The sequence below is a fragment of the Pristis pectinata genome, chromosome 17 (genome assembly GCF_009764475.1).
Source record: "Pristis pectinata isolate sPriPec2 chromosome 17, sPriPec2.1.pri, whole genome shotgun sequence".
NCBI lineage: Eukaryota > Metazoa > Chordata > Chondrichthyes > Rhinopristiformes > Pristidae > Pristis > Pristis pectinata.
In genome coordinates this window covers 11,286,455-11,314,323 of record NC_067421.1, presented here as the reverse complement: position 1 = coordinate 11,314,323, position 27,869 = coordinate 11,286,455, and the positions used below count along the sequence as shown (strand labels likewise).

The window sequence follows — 27,869 nt, the reverse complement described above, 5'->3', positions numbered from 1 at the left end:
CGCCCCTAATGTATCTGCCCCCACAACCTCTGCCAGCAGTGCATTCTAAGCACCCACCACTCTGCACAAAAAACTTACCCCTGACATCCCCCTTATACCTTCCTCCAATCACTTTAAAATTATGTCCCTAGGCCATTGTTAGCCATTGTTACCCTGAGGGAAAAAGTCTCTGTCCACTCGAAGATTATAAGACAAATGCATAAGATGGTCCAATGACAGGTCTGTCTGTCTGTCTCCTCCATCAGCCCTCACTCACCACACACACCAATCCCGACTCTAATATGAACACTGCACCAACACCCTTTTTCCAGCATTTTCCCCTTCGTTGCACTTGACGACATCTGGCGGGAAAACGCCGTTGTCACCGCGACGCTGCAATGTGTTATGGGAGTTGTAGTCCCTCACCACCCCCTCCCCCCCTCCTCGGTCAGCATCCGGTCACGACTGCCTGCGCGGAGCATGCTGGATGTCGTAGTCCGTTTACTTCGAATTCTCACCGAGTTCCGCTCCGTGGCGCCTCCATTTCCCGGCGTGCCCTGGGACCCCGCCGCTGCTGACGATTGCCGGTGGTTGGGGTTGTCGGCGAGGGCTCCGCTGTGGGGAAGTGGCGAGCCCAGAGTGCGTTACTGATATCTCTGGGGCCATGGAGGGGAAGTCGAAGGTGGCCCCCAGCGTGGATTTCGACCACAGCTGCTCGGACAGTGTCGAATATTTGACGCTGAACTTCGGGCCTTTTGAGACTGTGCACCGCTGGAGGAGGCTGCCGCCCTGCGATGAGTTCGTGGGAGCCAGGTAACGAGAGGCGATGACAGCGGCAGTAACCGGTTTCAGTCCATTCAATCAGTGGCTTCTTCCATGTCCCCCACCTAATCCTGTCCCAAACCCGATTGTCAGTGACTGCACACAGGCACATCCACTAAAATCCAGCAATACCTCTAACATAAACCTCTTGCTAGGGACATATAAACCCATCCTAAACCTCTCAATACCGCCCGTTATCTAAGGGACAATAGACGAGCTTTTATGTGGACAGCAAATATCACAAGGATTCCATATTTCCTCGAAACGAGGCCATTCAGCCCATCGAATCAATGCCGGTTCACAAAGGATCTCCATTAATTTTCCCTCCAACCTATTCCCCCAACATTTCCATCAACTCGGCCCAGATTCTACCACTTACACAAAGGATCATTTATAGTAGCCAATTAACCTACCAATCGCACGTTTTTGGGATGTGGGAGGAAACTGAAGCAGAAGAAACTTGCATAGTCATTATGTACTTGCAAACTCCAGACAGGTAGTACTGGAGGTCTGGATCAAATCTGCTGAGGCAGTAGCTTTACCAGCTGCACCATTATGCTGCCTGTAGGATACAATGAGTGGTAACTTCAATTATCGTAATTGAAACGGGAACATAATATAAAAGGCAAAGATGATTAGGAATTTTGACATATAGTAGGCAATTTCTTGATTAGTTTATTTCTACAGCATTAATTAAGGGTGCAGTACCGGATCTGGTACTAGAAAATGAAGAGCCACTGCAGATGGCAAATGGATCATTATTCAGAAAGAAAGCATTTGGGAAATGGTGACTATAATATTAAATTTGCTGCAGGTATGGTGCAGATAGAAAGGAAAATACTCCTCTGCAGAAGCGTTAATTTCAGTGAGTTGACAAGGGTCCAGGAGAGCTCACATTAAAGATTAGCGTGTAAAATAGTAGGAATTTAGCTACAAGGGGAGGTTGGTTAAATTTGGATTGATTTCTCTGAAGCATCAGAGGCTGAGGGATGACCTGATGGAAGTACATAAAATTGTGAGAGACGTAGATAGTCATTTTCCTGGTGTGGAAATGTCAAATACTAGAGGGTATAGCTTTAAGGTGAGGTTTAAGAGGGCAGATGTTTTTTTACAGGAAATGGTAGGTGCCTGGAACGTGCTGCCAGGAAAAGTGGTGGAAGCAGATACGATAGCAATATTTAAGAGGCATTTAGACAAACACACAAACAGGCAGAGAATGGAGGATACAGACCACATACCAGCAGATGGGATTAGTTTGGCTTGGCATCATGGTCGGCTCAGGTGTTGTGGGCCAAAGGGCCTGTTACTGTGCTGTACCCTTCTACGTTCCAGTTCAATGCAAGGCCATCAGAAAAGATAATATTGGTATAGACTGAGCATATTTCCAATAAAGGGGAGAGGAGGGGACATCTAAAGCCAGTGTTTGCTGGATGACTAGAGGAATGGGAAATAAAATGAAATGGAAAAGGGAGGCTTATAAAAAAACAGACGTATAATAGAGAACCAAATCGAATACAAAGTAGAGAGTGCAACTGAAAAGATGCTAAATGCCAAAAAGAGGAGGTAATGGAGTTGATTCAGTATGAAAAGATCTTGTGGAAAGAAAGGGGCTGAATGAGAGACTTAAGTACATTTTCTTTTTCCATAGACATTACCCGATCTGCAGGCATTTCCAGCATTCCCCTTTTTATTTCAGATTTCAGCAACAGCTCTGACCTGTGTTTTGCAAATTTAACATGTTCCTTTGTTTGTGCTTTTTCTCTCTCAAACTGCCCTGATTAATCTGTTAACTGAACAGCTCCATAAGCACTGAGATCACCTCAGTAACCTTGCCTATCCAATGTTCTCCAACCCTCTCTGCAGCTTAAAACTAACTTGTCTTCTCACTTTCCTAATTCTGACAAGGGTCTTCATCCTGAAATGTTAACTCCTGATTTCCCTTCCACAGATGCTGCCTGCCTTGCTGAATGTTGCCAGCATTTTCTGTTTTTAATTTCAGATTTTCAACATCTGAAGTTTTGTCTTTTTAAAAAATAACTGCTACTAATGTCACAGTAAAGGAAGAGCTAGTAGAGGAATTAAATGTGATTTTAAAAATAGCAAAGGAATAGGTATTATCAAAAACTTGGCAGTACTCGAGTATAAAAGTCACACGGTCCACAAGAATCATTTCTCCTTTGTGGGAAATGTGTTCAGTCTGTACCGGAATTCATTTTTTTATGTATTAATGTTTAATTACAGTTCCCCTGGGCATTTTTTAATTCACTGAAGTTAACTCTTCTCCAGATGAGTATTCAGCTTCTTATCCATTCCCTATCCTTTTCCATATCTATTGTGATCATATTGTCGAAGGATGTGAGACATATTTGAGTGTCTCACCACAATTTTTCAGTCTTCCAAGGAGGATTGTAAATGTTACATCTCAATTCGGAAAGATGTAGCTACTGAACACTTTGTCTGAGTTCTGTTCTGGATAACTTTTACACAGAGGAATCTGAGACAAAATGTATTTATCTCTTGGAAAAATACAGATTAATAGATTTAATACAAGTATATTTGTTGAAAACATTTTTTTTAAAACAACTTTGAATTCTTTCGATGAAGTTTGAGAGGTTTGATGAAGGTAATGTGGTTCATACATAAACAGACTTGTAAAAATATAGGGATAGTTAAATCATGAACCAGAATTTGCACACACACCACCAAATTATGAGAAAACCCGGCATTTACTTTGTAAAGCACTAACTTGGTCTCAACTGCAATATCATATGCAATTCTGGGCATTACACTACTGGGGATCCCAAAGCCCTTGAGAGGTTGCAGAAGAGAGTTAATATAATGGTGCCATAATGGAATGACTGAGAAAGTTAAGAGAACATTTCAGTGCTGGGCAAAGTCATGAAGTGTTTGTGAAATTGAATAACTTACCAAAGCATTAGGGTTGGCATCTTGGAAAGGGCCAAGAGTTGTGATCTGGATGCAATGCTTTAAAGGACAGGGGAAATAGACTTGATTGTAACATTCAAAAGATAATTGGATAGGTACATGATAGGAGAAAAAAATACAGGGTAATGGGACCAATTGGACAGTTCTACCAAAGTGTTGATAGAGCAAAGGTCTTTTGGTTGGTAAAGGTCTTTTGCACTAAAAACAAGGCACATATATCATAACCCCAGTTAAACCCCTCACTTCATAGTAATCACTCAATAACCCTACATAAACTAATTCTAGTAGAAAACTACCAATAGTTAGGTGGATGGAAAAGTAGCAAGTAGAATTCACTGTAAACAAGTGCAAACTAATGCTTTTGGGGAGGGTAAACAAGGCAAGGGAACAGAGTGCAGTTGATGGGCTTCTGTAAGGCCTTTGACAATGTCTTACATGAGAAACTCATCTAAAAAGTTAAACCCTATGGGATTCTTGGCAAATTGGATCCAAAATTGGCTTGGTAGTAGGAGGCAGAGGGTGATGGTGGAGGGTTGTTTTTGTGCTTGGAGGCCTGTAACCAGCAGTGTACCACAGGGACCTTTACCGTTTCTTGTATATGTTAATCAAGTTTATTGCCATATGTGTACATACACAGGGTATAAATGCCATGAAAAGGAGCTTTTTGCAACACGGAATATTGATTTGAATATGAATGTAGGAGGTATGATTTGTAAGTTTGCAGACAACACAGAAATTGGTAGTGTTGTAGATAGTGAGCAGGATAGTTTTGGGCTGCAGGATGATATTAATCAGTTGGTAAGATGGGCAAGGCACTAGTAGATGGAAGTTAATCCTGATAAGTGCAAGGTGATGCACTTTGGGAGAACTAATAAGGGTAGGACATATACAATGAATGGTAAGGCACTTGCGAGTATTGATGAACAGAGGGACCTTGGTGTACAAGTCCAAAGGATTCTGGAAGGTGGCAGCACAGTAGTGAAGAGGTCATGCAAGCTACTTGCCTTCATTAGCTGGAATGTAGAAGATAAGAGTAGGACCTTACAGTACAACTTTATAAAACGTCGTTTAGGCCACAGCTGGAGTGCTGTGTACAGATTTGGTTGCCACACTATAGGAAATACAGAAGTGCAAAGGAGATTCCCCAGGATGCTGCTCAGGATGGATTGTTTTAGTTATGAGGAGAGACTGGATAGGCTGGGTTTGTTTTCCAGAGGAGGCTGAGAAGGGAACCTGATAGAGGTACAAAGTTATGAGTGGCATAGATAAGATAAGATATCTTTATTAGTCACATGTACATCGAAACACAGTGAAATGCATCTTTGCGTAGAGTGTTCTGGGGGCAGCCCACAAGTGTCACCACGCTTCCGGCGCCAACGTAGCATGCCCACAGCTTCCTAACCTGTACGTCTTTGGAATGTGGGAGGAAACCGGAGCACCCGGAGGAAACCCACGCAGTCACGGGGAGAACGTACAAACTCCTTAGAGACAGCAGCAGGAATTGAACCCAGGTCGCTGGCGCTGTACTAACATTATGCTAACCACTGCACTACCGTGCCTGCCTGGTAGAGTAGTGGTAAGCATAACGTTATTACAGAGCCAGCAGATAGGGTAAATAGCTTTTAAAAAATTTCTCCATGACAGAATTGTCAAAATCTAGAGGGCATAGGTTTAAGGTGAGGAATAAGTGGTTTAGATAGGATCTGAGGAATATCTTTCCACCCAGAGGGCAGCTGGAATCTGCAACATTTAAGAAGTATCTAGAAGAGCATTTGAATCGCCAAAGCACAAAAGGCTACAGACCAATTTTTGGTAAATGGAATAAGTATAAAAGGGCACTTGATGGTCAATGTAGGCACGGTGGGCCAAAGGCTTTATTTCTGTGCTATATGACTCAATTGCTCTGTGATTGAGAGATTGGAGTGCTTGATGTACAGATAGGTGGTTAGAAAAGCATTCAGGATACTTGCCTTTATTGGCAGAAGCAGAGAATATAAGAGCAGGGATGTCATTCTAAAACTGTACGTAAAGCTAATGCACCAGTGAGGCCACAGCTAGAGTACAGTGCAGTTCAGGTCACCATACATGATGTCATTGGAGAGGGTGCAGAGATGTTTTCTTTAGAACAAAGGAGAATGAATTGAAATTTAGTTGGTTACATAAAACTGAGAGTACAAAACAGCTTGGCAAGAAGGACCCATTACCTTTGGCTGAGATCCAAGGACGTAGATTTGTTAATTGATAAAAGAGTCAAGGGGAGTTGAGCAAAATATTCTTTGCCAAAAGAGTAATGGATCTTTGGAGCTCTATCTGCAAGAGAGATGGAGACAAAACCCTTCGTCACTTTAAGTACCTGGATGAGCACTGTAGCCTGTAAGGCAACAGACCAAGACCTGGGAAGTGAGGATAATGCACAGGGACATAATGGGCAGAATGATTTCCTGTGCGTAAATTTCTAATTTGCTGAAACCCCATACTGCATACAAATCCATCAGTAACCCCTTATAAGCCCACCATTGTATACACATCCCCATATAAACCAGGAGACAGGAGACTGTATGTGCTGGAATCAAGTCTGTTGTTCTATATGTCAATTGGTCAAACAGTTTCCCAAATAATCCCACATAAACATCTCAGTAATTGCACCAAACTTTCAATAACCTTAAATTTAAGTACTTTCTCCCTTACGTAAAGATCGCTTGGTAGTCTCTCCCTACGTTGCAAAAATGTTATGTTCAATTTATCAAAATGGTTATCCAGTACCTTTTAACATAGTACATGTGAAGTGTATCACAAAATGCTGACAGCAATCTTATAGAGTTGTTATTGATGCATATTTTCTTTTTCCTCAGGCGAAGTAAGCATACTGTTGTGGCCTATAAGGATGCAATCTACGTGTTTGGAGGAGACAATGGGTATGTAGTGAAATGAGCCCAGCAAGGAATCTAAGCTAATCATTATATTGCATCATGATTTCCGCAGGATCACTTCTACAACAAATTGCAAAGGAGCCATTCTATGACTAAAGCTAATCTTTATTTGTTGAGTGAACCCATTATATTGCAACTCTAGACCTACTGAGCAGGGTGGCATTCATTGCTGTGATGAGCTCTGGTTTGGCAGAAATTCCATGCAGAACTATCAATATTTGTCAGCACAAATACTGGTAGTTTACATTGGAGCTTTATTATGCAAGAACTGTTAAAAATCTGTAGAAGGAAGGTACTTTTTTTCATGTTTGGTGTGACCCAGAAAACCCAAATTTGCTGTTTGGGCTCCACCAGTGATTTCCTGTCTACACTCCACCATTGGAATTCAGCACTGGAGCACAAACTTGCTGCAATTCTCCAGCACTTGCACTTCAGAATCTACTCTCTAACCCTGCAATCTGGTGAATGGAGAAGTATGGCTGTGGAGAAGAAAGGTAAAATTGGGTTAGTTACTTTTTAATTATTTTAGTCTTGCTCAATGTATTTGATTTCTTTGAATGTTTTCTTCTGGTTTGTGTTTTCCACTTAGTTATGATAGATGGCAAATCGCTGCCCCTAGGCTTCCCATCTGCTATGGATTTTTGGAGAAGTTTTGTGGGCAGTCTATTATTAGAGGAACTATCAGTGTCCAAAGCTTCACCGTCCTGATGCAGAGCTGTTTGAGGCAGCAAGACTGGGCATGGATCAAGGCAGGTTAAAGGAAAGGGGGAATGGTAAGTTCTGGTGGCAGGCCCAACTCAGGAAAGGTCCCTTGTGATTTGTACTTCACTATACAATGCAGTTGAAACCATTATTTAGAATGGATGATTTGAATTAAACATGAAAAGAAGTACCTTTCTTCAATAGATTTTAATAGTTCTTGCATCATAAAGCTGCAATGTAAAAATCTTAATACATCCTCTTGAAACACTTTCCAACTGAACATTAAGTACTAGAGGCACAATATCTGATTTTTAAAAAATTGTCCTGAGTGTACATTCACCCAATGTTTAGGAATTTACTTGTTCATAGAGATAGATCCATGTCTTGCTGCAATGTATAGTGTTATTTTATATGGTCGATATATAAAATGGTACATACTGTGATTAATCTTAATCAGTATTACAGAAGATGCACTAAAATATGAATAAATCTTGTATGCAGCACATCCATCCTGATTTATCACATTTTATTACAGATGCAAAGCAATCACGAGGAGGAAAAAATGCTAGTCATTTCACAATTGGTTTTGCTGACTTCTGAGAGGGACATGGGATTTATAACACGTTCTCAAATTATTGATGGGCTTGTGCTTGCCTATCAAATGCTCTTGGAGGACTGATCCTTAACCAATCAATATAATTTTCCTGACTTTGTAGAGCAATTTCCTTTGCCTTGAGCAAGATTAGAAAAGATCTACTAGTGTTTTGTGCTGAAAACAAATATTGTATGTTCATCTGTGATGAATGTTGGTCAGCAACATCCTGGGTAGTTTACATCATCTGCAGCAATAGAAACATTGTAAATAGCATCATGGAAACAGCAGTAGTTCAAGTTCGTAATTTTAGAGATGCTTGGCTTGAGAAATGCAATATTTTTTTCCTACTTTTTTGTTCCATTTTTAAGTGTTCACTCCTTTTCAGTGGGTATATTGTGTGTTTTGTGCGAAAGAAGTAGACTTCCATTCTGTCCCACTGTAATTTTGTAAGAATAAAAATAATACAACTTGAAATGCATTCATTACTGGGGTATCATCAGCTGCTTGTTGGCCAGTTATAATGTTGGCTGGATATGTTGGAAAAACTTGCTGTTACTTTCAGAAGAACCATATGAGGTTAGTGAGACAGGAACTCCCTTACTGCTGCTCCAGTGATCAAACTTCCATGTACTTGTCTACAAGAACAAAACAGACGTTGCCATTCTATTGTAATGGAATTGTTACTAACCTAAAATAGATTTGCAGTATAGGATAAGGGCATGAGCAAAGTTTCCTGTGTACCCCAAATAATTGAGCATTACAAGATTTGAATAGCTTAAGGCCTTGTAGGTTTTTGCATAATTTTGAAATACTGGAGAATATTGGGAATTAAATATTTGCCAATGAAAATAAGCCAAAATGCTAATTGAATGTTTCAGCTCAAGATGCACATATGCATTAGCAGACTGTTGCATGGATCCTTGGCAAAATGCAGCAATGATCTTACTGCGCCTGGGGCACAGGTGTCATTCTTCAGATGCACAAAATATGCATTGAATAACGAGGGGAAGTGCAACGATAGCAAATTAATCTTCCATGTTGAACTTTGTTTTTCTGCAGAAAGAACATGTTAAATGACCTGTTACGATTTGATGTGAAGGACTGCTCTTGGTGCAGGTATGTATAAAGACAATGTATTATTAGAACAATTTGAATGGAAAGCAAACCCCAGAATGCTTTAGATAGGCAGAAGAAAAAAAATCTGACCCAGGGCTTGAATGATTCCAAGTGCTGACCACTGATTTAGAAGAATAAATTGGTTTTGGTTAAATTCCATTAAGTGGGAATATAGGACTGGCATGGCTGAGGATTCTATCATGATTGGTGTAGAGAAATGAGAGCATGCATAAATAAGACAGTCAGAGAGATGATGTATCCTGTGATCCTCGGAATAGCAAGCGTAGATATTTAGGTGCTTACCCCATCTTGCTTGTTTGCCTATTCATTTTCTGCGTTTAATTTTCTCCACAAATCACATGATTTCCTTTCGCTCCATATTAAAGACATGACTATTTCATCAATGCCTTTTCATAACGAATTTTTGAAAGTTATGCATGAAAGATGGTAATATTGTAGTGTAAAATTGGATTTTTAACAATATGGAGATAGTGACTTGATTAGGACATTTTCACCAACTGAGATTTATTTAGTTTGTTGGCCATAACATACTTTGCGCATTTAGTGGGGAAAAATTATATTGCTGATGGAATCATGCTAACCTTGGTTGACCACTACTGATAGGTGCTTTAGTGCCTGAATTGTCTGAAAATATTTGGATCTCCTGTTTCATTGTGGCTGAACCCATCAGAGTTTCTGCATGGAATACAGAAGTTTGTTCAGTGTTTTCCATTTTGTTCTGTCAATTATCGGTGACTATACTTGCAGCATATTAGTGTATCTACAACCTTTACTCGATGGATTTAGGAGGTTGACTGCATCCAGATCACTTTATTTCATAGAAGAATGGCAATGAAAACAATATTGATTTGTTTCTGGCTTTCTTGATCAGGGCTTTCACAACAGGAACTCCACCTGCACCCAGGTACCATCACTCTGCTGTTGTATATGGAAGCAGCATGTTTGTGTTTGGTAAGTCATAATGGGCAGAGTTCTGGGGATGATTCCAATCATTTATGGATTTCTGCTCTTGTTTATATTCAATTATAAGACTCTATCTGGCAACCATTGAGAAGCTACCTTTTTTATATACCTTCCTCTTCTTTCTGAGGAGGAATTTCTTCAGCCAGAGGGTAGTGAATCTGTGGAATTCATTGCCACAGAGGGCTCTGCAGGCCTTGATTGGTAAAGGGATTAAGGGTTACAGGGAGAAGATGGGAGAATGGGGTTGGATAAAAAAAATGAGCCATGATTAAATGGCGGAGCAGATTCGATGGGCCGAATGACCTAATTCTGCTCCCCTATCTTATGGTCTTTTGTGCTCACCCTACATTAGAGAATGGAGAGTTCTGAGCAATCGATGGGAAGTAAATATGATGCATATTTATTATAGCCATTAAGTTATCCTACACTGCAAGCACGTATAGTCCACTTCAATCCACATTCATTTTCTCTCAGAGGGTACTTTTGTTTTTAAACCTCTATTTTCCTGTACAAGTGAACGCAGACAAAATCAGGCTTTTATGTTCTGATCCTAAACTGCAGAAGGATTCCTTCTGCAGTTCCAACCCTTTGTTGATAGGTCACACTATTACCAAAGCAATTAAAGTAAAATCAGTACATTGAATAATTTAGTCAAAGCAGGGGTTTATGATCTGACTTTTCTCCAAATTGTTTTTTTGGATAATTGGGACTGGATTTTTGGATAGACCAATGATGCAGAACAGCAGTGATTTGAAAAGAGAGGGCATTAGTTAAACAACAGTTTCTGTTGAGTTTGGACTTTACATGCCTGTAGCTTAGAAGAGCAAATTGATTAAAGGAAAGAGTTTCAATTTCTATGTCTTATGTACATGGATTCATTAACGTCTTGATTTCAATAAGCACAGGCTACATAAAATGTTATAATTGCTAAATGAGGAAAAACTGACAGCAGAATATGTCTGAATCTTGCCTTTATGTGCCAACTTCCTGAAGTAGTGTTTTTTGACAGCAGATCAAATATTTGTGCAATTGTTTAAATATAATAATGTGAGGCGGGGGATGATTCATTGTTTTTACTCATGGGAAGGCTTATAGATGCTTGCTTTGTTAATATTTTCAGTAAGTTAACATTAGACTTTGCAAAACCAAGAAGTAGACTGCCAAGAAAAATCCAAGTGTACAATATGTTGTTGTTATTTTAATGATAACAATAAGTGAAGAATTTGTATAGTTAACGAATATGTATTTGTATAATGCTTATTGTGATGTCTTAGTCAGTGAAGTATAGGCACTATAATGACATGGATTAATGTTGTGGGGGTCAACCTTGGCCAGGATACCAGGAATGCTCTTTTGCACTACTTGACATAATACAAGGAAATCTTTTGTATCAACGTGAAACGACAGGGAGCACTTTGTTTTTGTGTTTCATCTGACAATGCAGCACTCCCATCATATTAGAAGATCAGTCAAGATTATACGCTCTCCTATTTGGAGTTGGTCTTGGCTCATGACCACATTACTTCACTGAGTGTTATTCCTAAACCAAAAATATAGTTAGATTTTGCAGATCGTTGAAGAGTAATGTGCAGTCCAGAGCAGGAGGCAATATTATGTTGCGGGTGGAGTAGCCAGGGTTATGAGGCCTACTTTGTCGATCAGTGAATTTGAGTTATCTTGCCTTTTATAGGTGGCTACACTGGAGACATTTATTCCAACTCCAACCTTCAAAACAAGAATGATCTGTTTGAATACAAGTTTGCCACAGGCCAGTGGACAGAATGGAAAGTAGAGGGCAGGTGAGCTTTGTCCATTATTGTATTTGGTGCTTAATTTGATCAATTTGAAGAGGAATATTTGGCACTATCTTTTATCTTTATGATGGGGTGCATGGTAAAGTGACGGATTGATGCTCCATTTTCCTTTGCCGCGATGTTTTGTTCTGGATTAGCTCTGAGACATCTTTAAAGCCTCTTTTACCATCTGTTGAAAATCTGATATACAAGAACATTAACATTCTGACACTTTTGGAACATAATGACAAGTGATGTGACTTCAGCCAAATTTTGCAGATGATTTGCTTTCATAAGGGCTTTCATTGATGAGATTTTTTAAAAAAAGCACTGCTGGTATGTAAATATGATTTTTAATTTGTATAATTATTTCCATTACTTAATTGCTTCCCCCACTCCATGCATGTTCACCTGCAAACCAGTGGCGCACCTTGACCCATCCATCCTGTCTCCCAACCTGAAGGCTATTTTACCATATTGAGCAATAGACAAGGATCATAAATTGGCATTGGGTGACTAATTCTTTAAATCCTTGTCCCAGTCTCTATAGTTAAAATTGGAGATAGCGCACTCATGCACAGAATGTAAACCCAAGCTTTCAGTATGTAATTGTTTATTTAATTCTGGATTTTTATCCAATAAATGAGCACTGTATAATAATCGTTTATCAGTCCAAGGCAGATATTTCTGCACATCGAATTTATGAGCAGACTGGACACATGCCAGGACTCATGGAATTTCAAAACAGAATAAAGCAACCTACAAGCAATATGCATATTTAATTTTTTTTCACATTGTGATTGTCTATTCAACTTCTTGTCATCATCTGTGCTTTATTAGACTCCTAGCTTGTAGCCTAGTCTTTAGTCACTACCGTCACGTTAAAACCATCTGAACTCCTCAGCTGATTAAATAATCCACCAATGGAAGTTTCTCATGTTCTGTACTTTTTGCTGAAAGTTGATGACCACTAATTTGCTATATAAAATTTTGAGCAACATGTATTTGTATTGCAGGTTGCCAGTTGCAAGGTCAGCTCATGGAGCCACAGTTTATAGCGATAAGCTCTGGATCTTTGCTGGATATGATGGTAATGCAAGGTAAAGTGAATATTTAATGAAAACAGTTTATTAGAGTGCTAAGCTATTGTTTTAAATTGCAGTATTGACCAGAAATTGCAGTCAAGTATTCAATTACTGTGTATTCTTGTCACTTGATGGGTTAAGATGGATTATAGCATACAGATCCACCACATATATACTAAGGTTACCAGGTGACCACACGGTGTCGTATTATCCTTATTAATATATGTAGACTATAACATGTTTTAATAGTGTTATTACCTTCAATTGTTGACCAAATGTTCTTTGCAGATGTAAGAGAAAAGGAGCTTTATTAAAAGCCACATTATACAAGTTGGCAGGAACTCTCTTGCATCAGAATTCTGTGTAATACGTGAGATGGAATGATAGGTCAGTCCATGGTTATTAGGTCAGAAAAGTAAGAAGCAAAACTGGATATTTTAGCTTGAAAGGAGTTTAATGAAAGTGTACCTCTTTAAAAGTACTTGATTGCGGGACAGTCACCAATCAGAAAAAACACAATTGGGGTGATATTGTGAAGCACTTCTTGCAAAGACTAGTTAATAACCAGAATAGTTTTCCAGGAAGAATGGGGTCGCAGACCAATACCCTGAAGTTATCTTGCCAGTTAAATACTTCAGTTTATGCTCATTAACATTTTTGCAGATGGATGGATGAGATGGGAACCTCGTACAGTTCTGGTCACTACATCACAGGAAAGAGATTGCACTGGGGAAGGAGCAGTGGAGATTTGCCAAAAATGAAAAATTATTAGCTCCGAGGAATGATTGGATAGGCTGATATTTAATTGAGGTATAAAAAAATCATGAGCTGGAAAAGAGTAAAGAGTGATCAAAAACCAGTGGGTAAAGATTTATAGTAATTGATAGAAGGGTAAGAGAGGAATAAGGAGAATACTTTACCCCAGATGGTGGTAGGGATCTGAAGGTGTAGATAACTGCACAGTGATGGTGTACTCTCTATGGGAGCAATCCATTTTCTGGATATTTATACCTTGGGTTGCTCCTGACCTCTTAATTACTTCAATTTTTTTCTTTTCCTCAAATGTAGAATAAATCAATTCAACACTTTTACGTTTATTTTGCTTTAACAATCAGAACTAAATACAGTAACTCGACATATGAAATGAGCATTGAAGTGTGACAATTTAGCCTAATCTCTATAGATTATTGCTTGCCAAATTTACATTATATTGTTCTGGTTGTCTGTGGAGGAAGGAGGATAGAGTTAACACTTCAGGTCAGTGACCTTTCATCAGCAGTTAACCCTATTTTGCTTTTAAGTTTTTGCAACTTTATTTTCCCTTTAGGCTTTATTCAATTTATTTTCTTTCCATCTTAATTGCCCTATTCATTTTTTAAGAGCACTTTATTTTTTTGGTGATTTATTAGCATTCATAGAGTCATATAGCACGGAAACAGGCTCTCCAGCCCAACTCGTCCATGCCGATCAAAATGCCTATCTAACTTAATCCCATTTACCTGCATTTGCCCCATATCCTTCTTAACTTTTCCTATCCAATGTTTTTTAAATATTGTACCTGCCTCTACCACCACCTCTGGCAGCTCAGCCTATATACCCACCAGCTTCTGTGTGGAAGAACTTGCCCTTCAAATCCCCTTTAAATCTTTTCCCTTTCACTTTATACCTGTGCCCTCTAGTTTTAGACTCTTCCACCCTAGGGTAAAAGACTGATTATCTACTGTATCTACGTCCCTCATAATTTTATTAACGTTTATAAGGTCACCCCTCATCCAACGCTATCTTGCAGGACTGAATCTAATTTCCTTACAATGATTCATTAGATATTTGTCTTTTTAAAATCCTTTCATTTGCAGTTTTTTATTCAATTGCAGGATGTAGGTATCACTGGCATAGCTTGTATTTATTACTCTAGAAGTGGTGGTGAATTGCATTCTTGAAGCACTACAGTTCTTTTAGTGAAGGAACTCCTGCTCTATTGTTGGATGCAGTCCATGATTTAGACTCTGCCCTGATGAACGAACAGCACTATATTCTGAAGTCCGGATGGTGTACAACTTGGGGGAACCTGCAGTTTGCGATATTACCCATGCACCTGTTCACCCTGTCCCTTAAGATGGTAGAAGTCCTGGGCTTGGAAACTGCCATCAAGCTAGCTTAATCAAGTAACCATAATACATTTTGTAGATGGTGCACATTGCAGCCAGTGATGTAGAGTATGAATATATAAAGTCATCGATGAGGTAACTACTTCATCCCAGGTGGCCTTGAGCTCCTTGAACGTTAGTGCAGGTGCACATCCTGGCAAGTGGACACAATTTCATTACACTCCTGAAATGCTTTGTAGGTGATAGAAAGGCTTTGAGGAGCTGGGAAGTGAACCACTAGCCACGGAATACCCAGCCTCAGTAGCCACAGTATTTATGTGAATGGTCTAGTTAACTCTCATATCAATAGCTAGTTCATTTTTTTTTTCTCAAAATGTAGAATAAATCTTTTCAATGCCTTTACTTTTATTTTGCTTTAATAATCAGAACTAAATATCAATGCTGAGGACGGGGACCAGGCGATCCAATTTGAATGTCAAAGTAATGGTTTTACTCTGTCTTGTTGCAGATGGTCATTGCCTGGCACTCTTGTTGCATACTATTTATCACTTACCAGCCCACACCTGAATATTGCTGAGTGCAGGCATGGGCTGGTTCATTCCCTGAGGAGTTGTGAATGGAGTTCAACATTCACATTCACCAGCAGATATCCCCAGTTCTGCCCCTTGATTCCAAAGACAATCATATTTGCCTTATCTCTGAACTTCAGTTTTTTTTCCTCTTTGTAAGGCTGTAATGACATCCGGAGCAAAGTGGTCTGAGCAAATCCTGCGCAGCATTGTACATTTTAGGTTATTGGTGTGTACATGCCATTTAGTAGCACTGTCTGTCACTTGGCTGATTGAGAGTAGACTGATGTTAATTAGCCACATTGGATTTTTCCTGCTTTTTGTGAACAGGGCATACCTGTGCAGTTTTCCCACACTGTTGGATGAATGTCAATGTCCTAACTGTACAGAAACCAAATTCTTGACAACATATTCAAAATGATTTTGAGATATTGTGTGTTGACGAGGCTGTTGAGAGTGATACTTTTCCTCTTTTCAGACTGAATGATATGTGGACCATAGGTCTCCAGGATAGAGAGATGGCATGTTGGGATGAGGTAAGAAGTTACAAATGTAGCAATTGGTTAGACTTAAAACCGTTCTGAAAGCTTGAAATAAACAAACCATAAAAATTATTATTGCTTTTTGATTTTTGAAATAAGTTTCATACTGTTTGTATCTGCAGTCCTGTATCACAGTGCTGGCCCTACAACCCTGTAATTTTTTTCTCCAATGTATGTTACTATTGAATCTACTTTCACCACTTCATTTTGCACCTCTCCCCACCCATTCCTTACCCTTTCCAGGTCACCAGGCCATATGGATTCCAGATCACAATGACTGGTTTTTACATTTTATTTAAAGGAATCCTTCCACAACGTCTATATCTTGTGCTTTTTAAGTCTGCATCTTCTGTTAACTGACCCATCTTTCATTGGGAATAGTGTCTCCCTTTTTTCCTTATTTACAATACCTAAATTGATCATGGTTATAATCCCTTCTATTCACAAGACACATCAGTAATTTGGATTGGGGGGGGGGGTTTGGTGGGGAGCCAAATATTTCCAAGTTTACCAACAATACAGAACTGGTTGGGATGGTGCATTGTGAGAACACAGCAGCTATAGTGTAATTTAGGCAAGTTGAATGAATGGGCAAATACATGACCTACAGAGTAATGTAGATAAATGTGAAGTTATCCATTTTAATAGGGAAAATAAAAGCAGAATATTATTTAAATTGGGAAACAGAGAGGTAAAAAGGGACCTGGATATCTTTGTACACCAGTCACTGAAGGTGCAGCAAGCAAGTAAGACAAATGGTAAGTTGACCTTCATTGCTAGAGGTTTTGTTACAATTATTGGTGAGGTCACATCTGTAATATTCTGAGCAATTTTGGTCTCCTTTCACATTTGCCATTGAGAGGGTGCAGCGAAGGTTGATTCCTGGAGTGGCAAGACCCTCACATGAGGAAAGATTAGGTTAACTCAGCCTATATTCAGTAAAGTTTGGAAGAATGAGAGGGGATCTACTTAAAAGTTCACAAAATTCTGACAGGGTAGACAGACTAAATGCAGCGGGGATGTTTCCCATGGGTTAAGGTTATCTGGAACTAGATCATAGTCTCTAGATACAGGGTAAGCCATTCAAGATGAAATGTGGAGGAATTTCTTTACTTGAGGATCGTGAAAAATTTGAGGAAATTCTCTACCACAGAATCCAGTGGCCAAGTCACAGAATATAGTTAAGAGGGAGATAGACTTCCAGATATAAAGGGTATCGAGGAGTATAGGGAGAAGGTGGGAATATGGTATTAAAATAGACATCACCCATGATCATAATGAATGGTAGAGCAGATTCAAATGGCCGAATGACCTACTATTTTCTGTATTTCCAGGTTTCTATCAAATTGCTTAACCATCTTTTCCCTCAGCCAATCCAGTCTACCAATATAATCGAACTCTCTTAACACCTGTACCACACCAGTAGATCTCTTTTGAACACTCTTGAAGAATGTTTAATTCTTGTTATTCTGTGGTACCAAGCATTAAATGAACTATTCCACATGATCTTGAACCAGAGTTTTATAAAATTTATTAAACTCTCTACCTTTATTGTTGGGACCAATACTATATACGATATGCTTTCTGTTAATGTCATCCCAATGTTACCTAAAGTTTATGTTTGTCCTCGTCTTGTAATGTACTGTTCTGCTGCTGCAAAAAAGCTAACTTTCATGGCATTTATATCCTGCACCTATGGCTATGACAACAAAAAGCTTGAACAACTTTTCTTGCTGCTCTATCTCTGAGCCTATGCACCCTTCAAAATTGTACCATTTGGTTTATATTGCCATTCCTTTTTCAAATAAACTATATCACTTTATTGTTCAACATGTTAACTTCTAAAAGCCAGAAGTCTATCTGATCTGTCACTTTATTTGTTTATTACATTTTTGCATGTTGTCTAAGTTTCGTGTCAACCTCAAACTTTTATGTCCTGTATACTCAAGACCATATTATTAATATTTATCAGAATTTCTATGCTCTCTTGAGTAATATACAAAATATACATTGGTCTTGTCTGAAAAAAATGCATTGACCTAAACATTGTTTTCTGTCCTGTAGTAAATTTGATATTGATGCTGCTGTCTCTGTAATTTCATCAGCTTTAATTTTGCTTAACAGTATGTCAACTTCTAACAAAAACATGCACTATCTTCACCAAAGCTCACAGCTGCTTCAAGAAAAGAGATCTCATTTTTAGTTGAGCACTGTTTGCCTTTTCTGTGCTGACTTGTGTTAATTTATCCAGTTAATTTTGTTCTTGATGATTATCTCCAAAAATTTGCCCAATGTCAAAATTAAGTTTACTAGATTGGAGTTCCTGAGTTAGTCCCTCTGCTCTTCTCTTGCTCAAAGTGCAATATTGGAGATCCACAGTCCTCTTGCAGCATATCCAAGGAGATTTAAAAGATTCTGGCCAAGCTCTCTGTAACGTAGAGTAATACAGCACGCAAACAGGCCCTTCAGCCCAACTCGTCCATGCTGACCAAGATGCCCACCTAATCTAGTCCCATCTGCCTGCATTTGGCCCATATCCCTCTAAAACTTTCCTATCCATGTACCAATTGCTTTTTAAGTGTTTTCTCTGACATCTTGTTCTATATACACTCCACCCTCTGTGTGAAGAAGTTGCCCTCAAGTCCCTTGTTAAATCTTTCTCCTCTCACCTTAAACCTATGCCTTCTAGATTTTGATTCTCTTTGCCTGGGAATAAGACTGTGTGCATTCAGTCCCCCTCATGATTTTATACACCTCTATAAGGTTCCCTCAGTAACCCAGAATGCATCCTATCTAGACCAGGCATCTTTTCTACTTTGAGTGCTAGCAGTCTTCTGTATACCTGCTCTTTATTTGTAATCCTTTTCAATGTCATTAGTACCCTCTTTACTGCAACAGTGACAGCATCCTCTTCACTAATAAAGATGCATGATACTCATTTAATATGTTGAGTCTTCCTACTGCCTCCATTAGAACTTGTTTGTAGCCTCTAATAGACCCTGCCCTTTTACCTTTATCAACCCTTTACTATTAACTTATAAAGACAGGTTCACTTTTTTTGTTAATCTAGGTTCATACTGAATCTTTCCTCTGATTTGAGTTATAAATTCTCTGTACTCTTGGTAATCATTTTAGGCCTCCTCTATCAGCCTTAGAGTTGTCTAAGCCTTTCAATTTGAAAAACACTTCTGTAGGCTGTAATCGCAAATAAAATCTGCTGTGTGTGTGTTTTTTTAGATTGAGCAGAGTGGAGAGATCCCTCCGTCATGTTGTAACTTCCCTGTGGCTGTCTGCAAGGACAAGATGTTTGTTTTCTCAGGACAGAGTGGAGCAAAGATCACCAATAATCTTTTTCAATTTGAATTCATGGAAAAAGTGTACGTGCTCAATCATTATTCTTTCTAATCGCTGTTATCCTTAATAAGCTAGTGTAATTCTTATTCGAGTGCCAGAGGTCCTGAGGAAAGGAAACTCTGCTCAGGAAAGATGTGATTTAGGGATTCGGAGAAGGAACTATTGTTTTCTTATCAAATGCTGATGCAGAAGTTCTCTGCCTTACTTAGCAACACATGTTCTGTGATGATGGTCACTTGGGAGTTATAAAAATGTCTTTACTTAACATAAGGAGGGTAATTATGTTCAGAGAAAATCTCTGACAGCTAATGCTTAACATATGATCATTTCTGAATGAAGAGTCAATTTCTTGATCTCGGCCCTTTACCCGCTAACAATTGATTTCTTGTGTCACCCTGTGTGTTTTTTTAATGCATCTAGAATATCTGCTCATAATACCACTGAGAAAAAATAGTCTGAGCAAATACCATTTCACCACAGTATATATCATTGTAATGAATTAGGAGCTTTTCACTTTTTTTTAACCAGTTCTGTTTCTCCCCTCTGAAATGTGGTCCTAATTACAAGATGACACAGTCCAGGTGTTCTGAACCACTTGCAATGCTCATTTATCAAAGTGCAATTGAAATTATTAAAAATGTCAGAACGCAGATGTCAGGCAGGAGTCTCATGATCTGTGATTCAGAGGGTAAAACCTACTTTGCTCCATCATCAAATGTTCTTTCTATGGCTATTCTATTGTAAGCAATCCTTTTTCGCCCTGCAATATACAATAGCATAGCACTTGTTTAGATTAAATCTTTGAAGTATTTCTGGAATAAATGTAAACTAAGTGTTGGTAATGTCTTGACACTTTATAGAAAATCTCCCATTTTATTCAGTAGCCGCCTTCAGCCCTTAAGTAACAATGGGATGGTTAATTTGATGAATCTTCAAGCATTATTCAATCTTGAGAAGTGACTTGTTTAGTCCAAATCAGCGAATTGGAATTTGAAGAGGGAATTGGGTCAGTGACTAGCCACCTAACTGATGTGTACCCATGTTAATAAACGCTAACATCTAACTGGTAATCAGCCTGTTAATGCACCTTTGAGCTGCCATTCCAAGAACAAACTTCAGTTGTTTTGCAGAGGTGGTGTCTTGTGCAGGCTAAATTGGCTTTCCAACTGAATCCCCTGTTTAGCACCTAAAGGCACCTGTGGAAATATGCCCAGATCTTTGGATAAGTAAGTGAGTTTTCTTTAAAAGTGGAATATTTTTAATTGCACATTAAAATGTTTGGAACAAGGCAAGTGTTCTCTCTACACTTTCCTTCCTCATTAAGTGGGATATGCTAGTATAAATTAAAAGGACTTTCAACAACATTGTTGGCTTGAGGATGTCCCATGGCTGATTAAACTTATTTTTATTTAAATTATCACAAATAATTTAAATTTGTTTTGCATTCTTGTATAGTTGGACAAGGATTCCCACTGAACATTTACTCCGTGGCTCTCCTCCCCCACCTCAAAGGCGGTACGGCCACACCATGGTAGCATTTGACCGACATCTCTATGTGTTTGGAGGTGCTGCAGATAATACATTACCTAATGAGTTACATTGCTATGATGTGGACTCTCAGACATGGGAGGTCATTCAGCCCAGCCCAGACAGTGTGGTGAGTTGAGTTCTGTACTCTATTGTGAATACATGTAGAAGAAATGACATAATTTCCATAACATTTTGAAATTTTTATTTACGCAACATAATTTCATTGTTTTTTTAATTGTTCTTGACAAACCACGAGTACCTCAAGGAATTTTAAGTTGGAAAAGATGCTCTTTGAGCGTTCTGATAATTGGTCTGTCTCTTCTTAGCAATCATTTGAATTGAATCTCACCTCCCCCGCACATGCTCATTTTTTTTCCTCCTGATATTAGTTGCTTTTATTGTAGAAGTAAGAGCATGTGAGTACCAAAAGATACAGAAGGCAACATGAATGAGTGTGCCTTTCTATTGTCCTTGCGGAGTATTTGTGCTCTCTGCCTTACAAGGTTTAACTTGGGGAGCTTTTGTTTTAACACTAATCTTTGAATACAGGCTCTTTTTGTTGACTTATTTACCCTTTTCCAATAGGTTTCATTTTAATTCATGAATTACGATTAAAGGAGAAATTTTACATTGGCTCAATGCTATTTCTAAAAGAAAAGAACTACTGAATATCTGTTGTTTTTTTTGCATAGGTCAGTGCTCTATACAATTCTGTCCAATTGCTCAAGTTGTTTGTTGTACCTGAAGGATACTTTGCTGAGATAATTATTAATGAGATTTGATAGTTTAGAGTTAAACATTTTGCAAGTGGTCCAACCAATATTCGTGCAGATATGACACATCCATGAAAATGTATGCAAGATGTCTTTTCCCCTTTAAAGTTCTGGGCTCATCAACCATCATTTGGTTGCTTATTGAAAGTTATTTTGGGACGTTGGATATGCATATAGGGGCCCGTGATGATGGGTCTTGACCTCCATTTCACAGCACACTATCTGGTGTAATTGTTGAAGCAGTTAAATTGAATACCACTGTGTTCACCCTCTGCAGAATATTTCCTTTGTTCTGTAGGCAGAAGCTCTTTGCTGTGATTGCTCTCTTAGCACATATGCATTTTGTGCTACAAGGTTGAAAAGATCTGAACTACAATTAAAATAATTTACAACAGTTGTGTACTTCCAAAATGATTATAATATTACATAGAATCTACACCACATAAACAAGTCATTCAACCCACCTATTCCATAAGTGTTCCAAGTCCTTGCATGTCTCCACTCATTCTGTTTACCTATAAGATTTTATCTAATATGCTTCTGCATTCCATGCCATTTTAAGGTGCTGTTATATTATCAGTGTATGAATCTCACCTTCATGTATTTTTTTTACTGTCTTCAAAATATAGGGTAGCAATTTATACACAGAGGCAACATATGATCCTGATTTTATGGTAAGTTGTTTAATCTATTAGTGATTCATTTCATTTGTGTAAAATTTGAATTTGTGTACTTCATTCACAGTTTCCAAGAAAATTAATACAATTTGAACAGATAAAGTGATAGCAGAGGAGAATCATTGTATGTTGCCAGTTTGCAAAGTGAGAAAGGTTTGTGTTTTGGGAACATGGTACACCTTTCCCACAGGTTAAGGAAGTTTGTTTATTCACTTATTAAATGCAAGTATTGTCATCTTTTCATCGAGTATTTCCTCTGGAAGAGGAAGAGCAGCTATTATCTGTAACCAGCATAAAAGCCTTTGTTTTAGGTTGCCACTTGCATTAACAATGGATCTTTCCTTGAGTGTGGAGAGACAGAAATCTTGCAAATGTGTTTATTTTGGCCTTGTGTCTGGGCCACCCCATGTAGTTACAATACAAAATATTTCTTCAAAGCTTTTGGATTTAAGGCTATAATTTCTTTCACCAGTTATTTTGTTGCTGGTGCATATCATCTTACCAGATTAATAATGAGACACAATTTTTTTTTAAAAGACTTGACCAGTGACTTAATTGTTTTTAAAATTTTTTGGTGTTTTGATAGTGTGTGCAAATTGGACAAGAGAAATTGAAGGTGCATATGAGTAGTACAGGGTACAAATGGGTAATTGCTCAGAGAGTCTGTATCATGGAGTTGTATTCTGTTTCTGCATCTGAGCCCAGAACATTTATTACTGCATGACACATGCCTGCTTTTTTAAATCGCATTTAGCATTTTATTTCTAAGTTAAATATACCTGTATAACAGAAATTTTACTTGGGGGTTGGTCACAGAAATGTTAGCTCAAAACAAAGGCCAAGATGGAGCATTCAAAGATTTTGGAATTGCTGCTTAAAAAAACACCATTAAGTGTAAGTGAAACTGCAGGAAGGATTTTTCCAAAGGCAGTCTTTCCATTCCATAAAAGAAGTGTGGAATATCATAAATCATATGGAAAATTCAGTGGTGGATCTCCCATGGTGGATCTCCCAGGACCTTTCACACCAAAGCAATAAGCTAGCAATCCCCTGGATCTTCTGCAGTCCTCCATACAAACATAGATATAACTGTCAAGACCACTAAATCTAGATAAATTGTATAAACTTCAGAACTAATGACATTTTCCTAATGAAACAATAAACCAGAAAGAATCAAACTTGGAAGATTTTTTTTAAGCTAATCATGATCTTCACATAGCCAGTTTGAGGTTAATCACTAAATCTAACTGCCAAAGGCAACAGTTAGTAATGGGTTTTATAAAACTTCCTCTCTGAATGTCGAGGTTCAACAAACTGCTTTGAGATGATCTCTGGGAATAATGATGAGAAAGTAACATGATGTATTCAGATTAGACTATTGTTTTGGCACATTAAAGCCTCATTTGGCAGGATCTTAGGCCACTGCCTGAGCTGTTTTCAACACTGATTGCTGATCTGTGACCTTTCATAAAAAGGAAGGCAGAAGTAATTAATGTGTTATTAACATACACACACACCACATACGCCTTTGTTTTAAATTCAATTTAAAGCTTGGCTCTGGACATGGCAGATGTCTCAGGTGAATCCTTTACATTACCTGGGCATAATTTCTAAAGCATCTATTTAAAGATTAGCTCTAATAGATCTTGATCTTAGACCTCATTGGCATGCTGCTATCAGTGTGGAAAGGCTTTAGCATTTCCATCCCTGCTTTACTTGGACTCCACAATCAAGTCCAGATTGAAGATGCTGATGAATTGGGATAGATGTCCCTTGAATTTTCCTCTCAGCAGTATCAGTTCTCTGGAATGTGCAATGGTACTGAAACACTGGACTTGAGGCAATAATATTTGACTAGTCAGCCCGTTGTTCAAGATGATGTTTGGTGCGTCAGCATCACTGTTTCATCAGCAAAAAGAAACAATATAATATTTTCATAAACACTTCAATCAGAAAAGCCATATCTGTCCCAAAGGCCCAGACTGAGCCAGAAACCTTGTTCCTTCCTGAGATCTCACTCAGCTGAGGGCTTCCCACCATTCGGCTCTGAAAACTTTCAGCTGAGTTGCTGAATGGTAGGGGCTGCCTACCGCAAATGCAGGGAAAGTCTGTCTCCCATAGGTTAGGGGCCAGTCGCAAGATTCCCAGCTCAGCAAATGGCAAACCACTCATCCAATCCAACCAACTCCTGACTGGAAATAGGAATTCCTATAAGTGATGGACAATGGGTTAGATGTCCATACCCAATAAGTTTTATACAATGCACAGTGAATTTCTGGCCTTGGCAATGGATGCTTTCCCTGAAGGTGATAGTTTTGACAGAGGTACAGCTGCACAAGTACAGTGGCATTATATAATAATTTTTGATCATCTGAAATCTTTGTGTCCATTATATGAGAGAAAATCAGTGCAATATATAATTTACTCCCCAGAATGAGAGGGACTTCATGATGCTATTCCATGGGGACTCCAAGGATGAAAGCAATTCCAAATTCATTCCTTCTAGTTTGTCTTCTAATATAGTTGAAGACTATTCTGTTCATGTGAAGATTTGAAAGATAGTTGGGCTTTTCCTCGCAATAAGATACCTCTGTCAAAGAAAAGTGAACTAGATTAGGATATAAGGTGATGATCATACTCTAGTGTTTCTTTACCCCAGCCCACTCTGTTGGTAGTGAATGGGTAATATTATTAGTTGTGTTATTTAAGGTGATCTGTTCTCCTTTGTTTTGATTAAGCTCAAGCTTGTAGTCCATGTTGGAGAAAAGACTACATATTATTTCTTGTATTTCCTTACAGCATTGGAGAGAGCCATTTGGCCCATTGAGTCTATGCCAGCTCTTAGAGCCACCCCATTTCCCCCACATATTTCTCCTTGACCTAATTATGTGTCAGTAGGTTGCAGATCTTTCCCAGAGAGTGATTGCAATTGTATTCCGGTATTTATTTTTTAAGGGAATGACTCGTAACGGCCACCCCCTCAATACGAAGCACGTTGGCACTATCTAGTGGCAGAAAAGTAATGCTGCACCTATATTATCACAAGTAGTTGCATCATTGTGCAGTTTTTTTGCCCTAATGGGCAAATATTTTTCGCAAGCATACCTGAGATCTCATTCAGTGGTGTGCTTGGTGGTTTAGCAGGAACAAAGGTTTGGCTGCTGTGGGTATAAAGGTGACATTTGATATCCCGAGGCAGTGAACAATTTCTGAACAGGGGGTTATACAAACCCATGATATTGCTGCTTTGAGTTATCTACAAAAGCACAATAAAACAAAGCTATCAGAGGATGGTAATGCTGTCTGCATTTTCACTTATGTGGGCAGGCAGCAAGTTTGGACAGCAAGCAAGATCCAATACAATTTGCCCCATTAAGTTTCTGAATGAAGGAGAAAATAGGTAATACTTTAGAACTTGAAAATGTGTTAAATGAGGGATAAAACCAATGTAAATAATTTACACCCAGAAATTCAATGTACTCTCACTTATTTCCTAATATATTTCATTATTTGATTTTCTCATGTGTTTCTTAGTTAAGAAAATATTTGTGCAGATTACTTGTTCCATTATTGTTTGGTTGTGCAGTAATTGGTTTATTATTGTCACATGTATTGAGATGGAGTGAAAAGGTTTTGTCTGATCTAAGGAACCAGTAACTCATTAGTTTGTCTACATTACTGTCCTGTACGTTCTTTTGACATCTTCTTTCAAAACAGCAACTGCATGGGGCATTATGCGGTGCAAGATGAATTCTGTTTCGCTGTAGCAATGAACCTTGCAATAATGTAATTGTGCTGAAAATCCCACATTAGAGCTAAGCTCATCCAAAGCACCCAATGCTAATGTTTCAATTTTAGGTGGAAGGGTACTTGCATGTGCAATTGTCAGTGTGCTTGAAGAGCCATGACTTTTTTTTTCCACTGCATATCCTATAAACTCCTATACCATGTCATTTGAGAAGACTTTGCATCACAAAACCCAAAGATTAAGAAAGCCCTGTCATGCTTAAAACAGCACACCTGAGAATTCATTTCCTCCCCCCCCCCCCCAATAAAAATCGCTAACTTTTCCTATTTTGCTCATTACTAAGAGAAATGTGTAAGGGATGGGGTTGGATAAAGGAACATAATTTGCAGCTCTGCGGGGAAACAGCAGGGGAGTATAACTAACAGGTTACCTATTCGAAAAGCTAGCACTGTCTCATCGGCTAAATGGGCTTCTCTGCCTTAATGGCTCTCTGATTCCTTCCTATTCTTGCCAGTCCCCAGCATCAGGCACTGGAGCTGGCATACTTTGGGGACTGGAAGTAATGGTGTGAGAAGAAAGGGGGAAAAGATGTGCTCCATTTGCTCATTTTCACATTGATGTGAAAAATGAAACGTTACACTTGCAGAGAAAGGTGATGGAATTGATGATGAAAAGAGAATGGAATATTTTTGCAGGTTGTCCCAGGGATGCACACTGAGGCAAACATCAACTGCTGCTGGAAGATCATCAACTCAATGACAGATGCATTTTGATATGTCTGAAACTTGGTCTTCCAGGATAAGATGTCCATAAGCGAATGCTGCTAACCATCATATCCTAAGGTGCAGGAGTACATGCCAAGGGGTGCACTGAGCTCAGTGCAGCCACTGCAAAGGCTTTGTGGGGAAGGACCATAGTCTAGCATCCTGCCGCCACTGAACACTAAGGGGTTGGGCCCCGTGTAACAGTCTCTCAAGTTTTTCACATGGGCATTGTTTAAGTAGGAAACGTGACTGGAGTTGACACATTGTTGGAGGGTGTGTTGAATTACTGGTACGGTGAACATAGAGAAAGATGGTATCAATTGTAATTGCTGTATATATTATGAATAACGTTTTTGAAATACAATGAATGCATTCAATATTCATCTGACTTGCCACTGTTTAATTTAACTGAATAGGGAAAGCTTTACTTTTGACTAAAATGTCTTTTACCTGAATTGGTTATTTTTTGAAATTGACAGAGTGCATAAAATTAAAGTGCTTTCCATTTCCATTCAGAGCAGATACAATCCTCTTTACTTGTATGTCGTACCCATTTTTAAAAAAAAAATCACCATCTGAGGTGAATTTCAGTTACTTCAGCACTAAAATACTTCCATTTTTTTCAGATGCCCAGTGGAAGACTTTTCCATGCTGCAGCAGTTATTTCTGATGCAATGTACATCTTTGGTGGAACAGTGGACAACAACGTAAGAAGTGGAGAGATGTATCGCTTTCAGGTAAGAAAAGAGCTTAAACCTTCTATTTGCACATACACTGTTACACTTATCAAAGACTATTTTATAAGTAAATGATGCCTGATGCTAATGATAGGAACTAAATCCTGAAGAATGT

At 38.7% G+C, this 27,869-nt stretch overlaps 1 protein-coding gene across 1 annotated transcript in view; it reads left to right on the top strand.

Annotated features, from left to right (window-relative positions):
• Nucleotides 1-471: 471 nt before the first annotated feature.
• Nucleotides 472-27,869, top strand: part of lztr1 (leucine-zipper-like transcription regulator 1) — a 51,591-nt gene continuing 24,193 nt past the window's right edge. The window contains exons 1-11 of the mRNA XM_052031950.1: nucleotides 472-792; nucleotides 6,600-6,662; nucleotides 9,034-9,090; nucleotides 9,983-10,062; nucleotides 11,765-11,873; nucleotides 12,884-12,967; nucleotides 16,108-16,165; nucleotides 19,409-19,548; nucleotides 20,981-21,182; nucleotides 22,458-22,502; nucleotides 27,644-27,754. Of these exons, the coding sequence (XP_051887910.1) occupies nucleotides 644-792; nucleotides 6,600-6,662; nucleotides 9,034-9,090; nucleotides 9,983-10,062; nucleotides 11,765-11,873; nucleotides 12,884-12,967; nucleotides 16,108-16,165; nucleotides 19,409-19,548; nucleotides 20,981-21,182; nucleotides 22,458-22,502; nucleotides 27,644-27,754 (1,098 nt within the window). The 5' untranslated portion in view covers nucleotides 472-643. The remainder of the gene's footprint in view (nucleotides 793-6,599; nucleotides 6,663-9,033; nucleotides 9,091-9,982; nucleotides 10,063-11,764; nucleotides 11,874-12,883; nucleotides 12,968-16,107; nucleotides 16,166-19,408; nucleotides 19,549-20,980; nucleotides 21,183-22,457; nucleotides 22,503-27,643; nucleotides 27,755-27,869) is intronic.